A 10,138-nucleotide genomic window follows, 5' to 3' on the forward strand; every position below is an offset into this window, starting at 1 on the left:
TGCCAGGTTCATCCACAAATTACATCTGAGAATCTTTAGCGGCGGTTTATCGGTAAAGCAGACAAGCCCTTTAATTGTCAATTTGCTGTTTGAGCAGAGTTTTCCCTATCATGTACCTATACAAAGATCAATAAGTAAATTGGCTGAAACTAAAACGTAGTTTTATCATGGTGAGCTTACCAAGTAACCGCATGTTGCAATGTAGTATAGATAAAGATAGCACATTGCTATTGCTCAGAAAGTCTATTATACAGAGCAATAGTACCTTACTGTACGCAAATTTTAAATGAACCCTTTGTCCCTGAATGATATTGATGCGGATAATGATTTAATGGGATGCTGTCATCTGATTCATTCTGACCAAGCAGTGGGCAGAGTGAATCACAGTCTGGCAGCATGATTGCACCCAGATATTACACTAATCCAGCTCCATCCCACTGGGTTTTCCCAGTGCTTCTCCAGATAATTGACAGATCTCTCACAGTTGTGTGCAGATATTGTGAGACCTGTAGCAGGGAAGAGTTGTCTGTAAGCGGCGCTGGACTCGTCACTTCTCCGGCTATTCTCACTGGCTGGGTCCATTTTAGCTATATTTTCTCTGAAACGCCGGAGTATTTCAGAGAGAAATTAGCCAATCACACAATCGTGTAGCCAGACTCTGATTTATAATACCTTTGTAGACAAGCGGGAAAACTGTCCTAATTCATAAAGTGTTGCATTAATCCTCATCATTATGCCCGGTTAGATATGATAGAAGCAGGTCCTTTGCAGCACGGTAGTAACTTATATACCTTCACTTTGTCGCAATAAGACTCTAAGGCTGGTTTCACACTTGCGTTTTTTTTGCGCAAAAAAATACGTTTTTCCCCTATACTTATTATGCAAATTGTCTCTTCAGAGACAATTGTCTCTTTGTGCAAATTATGCAAATTGTCTCTTCCCCTATACTTTACATGGGTGCGCATACACATGCGTTTGTACGCGTTTGTATGCGCATGCGTTTTTTTGTAGTGTGTGCTCGGGCACACAAAATGCATCCTGTTGCATTTTTTCTGCGTCCGACTTGCCCCCAAAAAACACATGCACACGCAATGCGATTTTTTTCACCCAAACACCCATTATAGTCTATGGGTGCACATATGTGCGCATGTATGCGCAAAAAAACGCACCCAAACCCGCAAAAAAGCACACAAACGCATGATGCGTTTTTTATGTGCATTTGCACTGCGCACGGTGTGCAGCGCAAAAAAGCGCAAGTGTGAAAGTAGCCTAACACTGGGTAATATTTGCATTAAATTTGTTAAACTTATCTGCATACAGTAAGTCTAACATTTTACAGAAGGATTTTCTACTTATTGCTTTGCGGGAAATAATTTCAACAAAAAATCTACAATATTCATTCAAAACAAAAGCATTGCTTCTGGGTGAATGGGAAACTTTGCTTTTATCCTGCTGTCCCAGTAACTTTTCTATCCACATTAAAGAGGATTTGTCACCAGATTTCACAAGACTGGCTGCATACATTTTTAAATACGGTAGATCTCTTACACATTATGAGGCTTATATATTTGCTATAAAATATAATGATAATAAATCTGATCTTAAGATGAGCATCTTATGAGCCCATTTATAGAATGCAATAAGTCACGACTGTATTCAGTGTCTGCTCACCCAGTCTGACTGACAGCTGTAGCTTGTACTGAGCAGGGCAAGTCCTCGGCAGCAGAGGGAACACTGAGGAGCTATCAGTCAGGCTAGGTTGGCAGAAGTGGAGTTAATAGGATCATGCAGCCTTCCTAACATGTATTTTTCAAGAAAGAACACTGGTTCCATCAGGACTAAAGGATCTGCAGTTTGTGTTTTGAAATCTGGTGACAGATTCATTTTAATGAAAAGTCAAAGTAATAAATTACTGTATTCAGAAGTAACTATCATTTAGCAGCACCTATCCCATCAGTGGTCAGTAAGGGGTTAAGAGAATTAACTGAAACTGCATCCATTTATTTGGCTTATATAGCTATCTAACATCGGTCTACCTGTTGTCTGTATCTCTGTATTCTCATATTGGCTATCTGTATGCCTTCATCCTATGCAATTTATAAAGCATATAGACCTATTGAAGGGTAATTCCCACTCAAGACCCTATTCCTATTATTATGGAATACACATCACAAAACAAGGATTTTTTTTATTTTTTAAAAAGGAAATCCAAACTATCAGTGGTGCAATAACAAAATATCAGTAAGGTGACAAAGTTTGGCATTTTTAGTCTGATGCTTACAAAAGTTTAAGGTTGCTCTTAAAGCTAGTTGATTTGTGGTATTAAATGACCATCGACCAGCTTCATACTGCAGAAGGTGGTAATTTAATAGCCTGTTTGTTTAGACACGAAGACCACGTATGCAGGGGATTTTTGCCTTGTCTGCTCTCTTCCCATCCAAATGTTTATCTTTTCCATATATTGCAATCATCAGCATAACTGTGTACTTATAATTACTCATTTTTCCTTTCCACACAGTTAATTGTTATCTTTTCCATTAGGTCTATGACATCACGTGATTAATAACAGAGTAGCTGAATCCTTCTAAGCTCTATGAAGGAACAGGCAGTCTCTTTTCCCTACATCACTGCAAAAGTCTCTAACGGAGGGGGAGAGCAGAACAGCCGGGTCAGGAGTTAAAGAAAGGGGATAGCTCATGTAGGAAAATGAATTTATGTTTCGAGATAGAGCATAGAGAAGAAATAACTGCGTAGAAGGTCAAAATTAGCAACTGTAAGTAACACAGTACTGTATAATATGATGATTGCAATATATTAAGAGGATAAAAACTTTGATGGTAGAACTTCTTAAAGGCACCAAAAAACCTTATCCTTGCACTGAAGCACTTGGTGCATGTAGAATCTTCTCTTTTGGCCCATACTGTACTGCCAAATGAGAAGTTGCATGTGCCTGGAGTGTCTGATTGAATTAATTTTTTTCCAAAATATTATTTGCAAAATCGTAGCAAAACACTGCTGTATTACTACTATTTTGCGAAACTCATTGCAAAAAAAATATGATTTTGCCATATTAAATGTATATACTAATTACGTATATGTGAATTAAGCATCAGTTGTTATTCATGGTTTAATTTTTATATCTAAATGGTAATTACCTTTTCCTTTCGCTTTTGTGAATTCACCCCCTTTAAAAAGAAGCAAATCAAATAAATGAATATATCATATATGCATTTTGTCATTGTTACACCATTAAAAAAGTAAATTAGGCTGCCTTAATTTGTATGCGTTCTTTTTATTCTAGGTTATATTTGTCGGTTATTGGCCACAGTGTATATCTGCATCTACATATTACACTTAGGCTATGTGTGCACACATGCGGAATTGCCACGGAAATTTCCGCAGCAATTCCGCAACTCCCTGCCGTGGGAAATTCACATGCGGAATTCCCGCGAAAAACTAGCATTTTGCAAGCGTAATTAGCGTTTTCCTAGCGATCTGTAGCATCACTTGGAAAACTGATTGACAGGTTGGTCACACTCGTCAAACATAGTGTTTGACAAGTGTGACCAACTTTTTACTATTGATGCTGCCTATGCAGCATCAATAGTAAAAGATAGGATATACAAAATAATAAAAAATAATGTTATTCTCACCTTCCGACGGCCCCCGATCTGCTCTGCGGTGCTCCCGGCATCTTCCGGTCCCAGTAATGCTTTGTGCGAAGGACCTGTGATGACGTCACGCTTGCGAAAGCGCGACTTCATCGCGGTCATTTGTGCAAAGCATTACTAGGACCGGAAAATGCCGGGAGTGTGGAGAGAGGCGGGAAGGACTCCAGTGGCCGTAGAAAGGTGAGAATAACAATATTTTTTATTTCTATTCTATTTTTTACAGAATTATGGTACCCAGGGCCTGGAGGAGAGTCTCCCCTTCTCCAGACCCTGGGTACCATCCACACATCGAGTGCTCACTTCACACATGGTGGGCACAGCCACATGCGAAAAATGAGCGTTTTAATGCAATCCTATGGGTGCGGAATCTAATATTAGTTTTTATTTTCCTGCCATAAACATGTTTATCCTTGATAAGAAAAAGTGGATGAGAACATATTCCTGTCCACAACAATGTAAAATATGCTTACACTTACAAAAAGTCCTGCTAATTTTGACTAGCATTTTCTTACCATGACTTGCTCGATATTCACCATGGCATGGCTGATAGTGTTGGTTACATTGCTGGCTTTTTTTATTCTTAGCTGTAGCCAGTCCAAAATATTAGTAAAACAGTCAAGTGCATTCACTGTGCAGTTCCCCTGAAAAGAAGTAGGAATAAGGATTGTCAGCATGTGTGCTACAGAAAATGTACATTGCATTGCAAAAAAAATAAATGTCTAGCAATTTGAAAAAAAGGAGTACTGTGAAAAATGTGGGTGCAAGCCCTCACTCCATATTGGCCAGGAATACAATAATGAAATAGGTTGTGTGCCAAAACTTGATCATGCAACAAAAAATGGTCCCATTGCACAGATATGGGTAGCTGTCCACATATTTGGCCACTGAGAGCAATGATTGCTTTAATATTTTTTTTTTTAATGGCTATCATTGGCCATAGAGGTAGACAGTTTCTTCAGTTATGCTTCCCTATAACATTTCTGTGCTTAGACTGAAAATGAACTTTGTATCTATTTTCACACTGTGAAAAGGTATCAATCTTATAGAACATTATCACCGTTGTATAGTAACTAGGCTACATCAAAATCATTACAAAGGTTGTCCAATTTTGAATTCCCTTAAATTGGAAACATCTTCCAAAAATATGACGACTATAGCCTCTTTTTTGCTGGGACTCGTGATCAGTAATATGTGGAAGAAGTTTACAGCAAGTGTTCGTTTTCCTTCAGCGCCACCTCATGGACACTTCAATGAAACGTTACACAGTGCGCATTGAAATCTCGCTTTTTATACACTTTTCACACTACCTAATAGGATATTTGAAAATGGTTTTCCTAAACCAGACAACTTTTTTTTTTCATAGTATCAAGTGTATAAGAAAAACCTTAATTCATAATTTCTAATGAAAAAATAAAACAAAACAAAAAGAAAACTGGTATGCCAGTATATGGATAGTCAGACGATAGAGGAGGCACATTTACAATCTCATTTCAATAAAATAGAATATCTGTGACAAAGATACTGGGTATTGAATGAAACCGTTCAATGTAACTTCTAAAGCATTCTGCAACATAAAGATTGCAATAATACATGAAAAGGAATCACAAATTTTGCTGAATATAGTAAACTCTTCTACTTGCCTATAGGTATGATCTAGTAGTAACTAATATGAATATCACATCACATGAATGAGTATCACATATGGATTTGCCTATAGATATGATCTCGTAGTAACTAATATGAATATCACATCACATGAATGAGTATCCCATATGGATTTGCCTATAGATATGATCTCGTAGTAACTAATATGAATATCACATCACATGAATGAGTATCACATATGGACTTGCCTATAGATATGATCTAGTAGTAACTAATATGAATATCATATCACATGAATGAGTATCACATATGGATTTGCCTATAGATATGATCTAGTAGTAACTAATATGAATATCATATCACATGAATGAGTATCACATATGGATTTGCCTATAGATATGATCTCGTAGTAACTAATATGAATATCATATCACATGAATGAGTATCACATATGGACTTGCCTATAGATATGATCTAGTAGTAACTAATATGAATATCATATCACATGAATGAGTATCACATATGGATTTGCCTATAGATATGATCTCGTAGTAACTAATATGAATATCATATCACATGAATGAGTATCACATATGGATTTGCCTATAGATATGATCTCGTAGTAACTAATATGAATATCACATCACATGAATGAGTATCCCACATGGATTTGCCTATAGATATGATCTCGTAGTAACTAATATGAATATCACATCACATGAATGAGTATCACATATGGATTTGCCTATAGGTATGATCTAGTAGTAACTAATATGAATATCACATCACATGAATGAGTATCACATATGGACTTGCCTATAGGTATGATCTCATAGTAACTAATATGAATATCACATCACATGAATGAGTATCACATATGGAGCAGAAAGTTACAATGCACATAACCATAGTACTATCATACAAAAAGTTTAAATCAAAAACTCCTGATCGCCTTGGCCCCATACACTTTTCGATGAATCACTGTGTACCATGCAGCTATTCTCACTATGAAATAACATAACTGTATCTATGGGCACATCTTGATGAAAAAGGGAAGATAAGCACCTTAGTGTAGATAATAATTTCATAAAGCAGAGCTTGTTTTTCTATACTTATTAGGATTAATATTCTGTAACTACATTAACACATTGTAACCGTCTATACTGAATGTCTATATATGTAATACAGTTGTACACCTGTATTTTTTAATCAGTCATATATTGTACATTGGTTGCTAAACGTACTCCTGTTAAATACAGTATATACATTTTAATCAAATAATTTACCTGCACGTCCGTGGGTACCAGGAACTTATTTTGTACTTCTATTACCTGCAGTGCAAATAAGTAAAAAATGTGTTACCTTTTGCAATCCCCCCATACCAGCATATTACAGTGTAAACATACTATATTAATATCTATGTCTTTACTTCTTTCATTTTTTTCAGCAACTCCACTTCTTTTTGTGCTGCTAGGAGATTGTTCGTCTTTGAAGGAACTGGAGACTCTTCAGAAAAAGCCAAGAGTGTAAAGATCAGCACGCAGAATGCTTGAAGCTTATACATGGTAATTAGCTCTGAATTCACCCTTCAGCTAATAAATGAATAATGCCAATGAGATGCCCAAATCCCAAACCTGAATTTATATTCTTATTTGTGGAAATAAACCATGAGGGTGGTATGTGAAAGTTTAGATATTACAAATAGTTGTAGATTACAATACCTGTGAGGCAATAAATATTACTTTCTTTTCCTTCCTTGATGACTCTTTGGAATTTCTCTTAAGCTTTAGCAGCATATAATGGATGTAGGTAAAATCCCTCTTGGTTACGAATAGCCCACACTCTGTCTTAAACTTTTCTTTTCTAATGACGACGTTTTTTCTCAGTGAGCCAGTTTTTCCCCCTTGTTCCATGTGCCACCTCCAGGCCTTACACTGTAGTGATTTAACAAATCATGAAGCATATTAGTTATCTACGATGCGAAGACGGTGTGGGCAAATTGTAATGTAGAAGACCTGTTCCTGTTACTAGTACGTGCACACCAAACATATTAGAAGCAACTTTTGAAGAACAGCTTCTCACAGGAAATGCTTATTTCCTGTTGAAAATTAGCTTTTTCACTCCACCATGCAGTGGAGAGCAGACAAAGTCTCATAAGGTCCATCATAATAAATGTCTTTAATTCATAAAAAGCTATGTGTCGTCATACCCATGATTTGTAAAAATATTATAAAAAATTCTCCTTCCGTCTGATCAATGTACTTGTTCTTATGTTATTAAAACTGGTTTACATCATTCATGTAAAAAAAAACCCTTGTCCATAGTATCTAGTTCATATCAGCATCTATTGAAGTAAAAGACTTGAATTTTAAACTAAATGGGTGCTTTGAATGTTAAAGTGAGCCTTCACCTGGGCACTAAAAATTAACTATACTGTTGTCATGCAGTCACTTCGCATACCTCCCAACTTTTGAAGAACAGAAAAAGGGACAAATTATGTGGTGTGCAATGCCCCAGTCCAAGGCCATTAACCATTTTTCTACCTTTGCAGGAGATGTCAGAGGGGAGCTGGCAGTGAGGGACATTCAGCAGATGCTTGAGAGTGCCTGGCATAGACCCAAATCCGGGACTGTCTGCTGTATTTGGGACACTTGGGACAAGAGCAGGTCGATTCACAGGTCTCTGGTGCAGCTTCCAGGTCAGTGGTACCTGGTGGCTGGACGGGAGACCTGTAAATCTCTCACCATCCAATGTACCCAGCTCAGTTTTTGATTAGCACGGCTGGCGCAACATCATCTGTGCATCATACTCCTCTCTAGTTAGGACCTGTGGATTTATTTCTTGTTCATTCATTCACTTTCTCCTCTTTGTGTAGCTTGACTATGACAACTGGCTTTTTTGTGTCTTTAAGTTCTTGTTCACATGCTGCATAGATACTGTGTTTTTTGCAATTGTCCACGCAAAACTACACTAAGGCTGGAGTCACACTAGCGATTAAATCGGACGAATGCAATGCGATAAAAAAATCGCATTGCATTCGTCCCAATGTTATTCTATGTTGCTGCTCCCATCATGCTTTTTTTATCGGATCCGTTCCTAGGACCGAGACAATCGCAGCATGCTGCGATTGTCACCGATTTTCGGATCGGATTCGACAATGCAAGTCTATGGATGCGATTTAAAAAACGCATTGAAAACGCACCACACGTGTGACTTGCGATTAAATCGCAAGACTTCTCCAGGTCAACAGGAAAGAGCATCAGGCATAGACATTGGATGTCAATTTGATGCTTAGATGCGAATAAAATCGGTTCATCGATGGAAAATGGGATGACAGAGGGATCCCTGGACAAGAATTCTTTGTGCGATTTCGTACCGTTAAAATGGGACCGATTTTTTTTTTAATCATTGTGTGTGACTCCAGCCTAATAATCTTCCCTGGTTTTTGCATCTTTGTTCCATTTTTTTATGCCTTTTCCCTGTTATTTGATGCGTTTTTAGTGCAAATGTGAAGCTGCGTTTTTAATGTGGTTTTTTTTTTTTTTTTTTTATAGTTCAGAATACTTTTGATTCTACACTTTTAAAAAACTGCCTTTATTTTTTTAATGCTTTTTTTAGGCTCCACATAGAAGCGACTAGAGCAGGAATCTCCAACCTGTAGCTCGGGAGCCACATGTGACTTGTGGTCCCATGACTTGTGGCTCGTGACTGTCTGCCAGCTTGGTGCATTAGCTCCAGGTCTAGCAAACAGGTATGAAGAGTACATCTCAAGATTGTGAATTTTGAGCAGCCCTGCACAGAAGAGCAGATCTGGATACACATATACTGGTCTTAGGGGTTTAGAGATGTTTTAGGTATGGTACAGTGAAAAATGATACTACCTGTTAGAGGAGGTTCTTGAAGCTGGATGAGACAGTGTGTTGGGAGTCCTTGATGGGAGAATACTGAATTGGGGCATTGTGGGAACCTCTGGATCTCAGTGTACTGCTTTGGAGTGATTTCTGTGGAAAAGCTTTGGTTATCATTATACCCGTAATGGGGGCTTTCATTGACACTACTTTGAGGGGCACAGGAACAGGATGTTGCTCGTGACCCCCTCTCAGAGCTGAATGTGGCTCACGACTCTCTCTGTGTTGAATGTGGCTCTCAGGCCGGGGTCACACTGGCGATTAAATCGGACGAATGCAATGCGATAAAAAATCGCATTGCATTCGTCCCAATGTTATTCTATGGGGCAGCTCACATCATGCGATTTTTGATCGGATCCGATCCTCGGACCGAGACAATCGCAGCATGTGTGATTGTCACCAATTTTCGGATGGGATTTGACAATACAAGTCAATGGGGGCGAAAAAAAATTGGATTGCAAACGGACCCGATGTGTGAGTTGCGGTAAAATCGTACCAAAAGCCCAATTTTTTTTTTAAAATACAGTAATATCACAGTGACCGGTTACATAAAGAAACAAATAAATAGATCTAGGGGTTCATTTAAGGGGTTAATTCGTTGTATTAAATTGCGGGGACTCCCGCTGACGTCACTGAGGCTGCAGGGAGTCCCTGCAATTTTTAACCCCTTAAATGAACCCCTACAACTCCTAAATTTTACCCACAAACCCTCATATAATTAATAGTGATAGACATAAAAAAAAAACATGAAATGAAATGGTTAACTATATGTAAACCATGTGTCATTTCATGTCGGGCAGAAGAATAATTATGCAAAAGCCGGCAAATGTTTCAGCGGCTATTCTTCAATGAAGAACTGTAGAAATTAGAAATATATATATAAATGGGTCTCTATGACATGTATAAAATATAAATATATATATATATATATATGTGTCTAGATCTATTCATTCT

The 10,138-nt window shown here is 37.8% G+C and overlaps 1 protein-coding gene across 1 annotated transcript in view; it reads left to right on the plus strand.

Annotated features, from left to right (window-relative positions):
- ADAD1 (adenosine deaminase domain containing 1) overlaps nt 1–7,031 on the plus strand; it is a 437,856-nt gene extending 430,825 nt beyond the window's left edge. The window contains exon 12 of the mRNA XM_073572016.1: nt 6,724–7,031. Coding sequence (XP_073428117.1) covers nt 6,724–6,750 — 27 coding nt within the window. The 3' untranslated portion in view covers nt 6,751–7,031. The remainder of the gene's footprint in view (nt 1–6,723) is intronic.
- The last annotated feature ends 3,107 nt before the right edge of the window (nt 7,032–10,138 follow it).

This window comes from Dendrobates tinctorius, unplaced genomic scaffold, assembly GCF_039654945.1.
Source record: "Dendrobates tinctorius isolate UK_male_01 unplaced genomic scaffold, ASM3965494v1 ptg000030l, whole genome shotgun sequence".
Taxonomy (NCBI): Eukaryota; Metazoa; Chordata; class Amphibia; order Anura; family Dendrobatidae; genus Dendrobates; species Dendrobates tinctorius.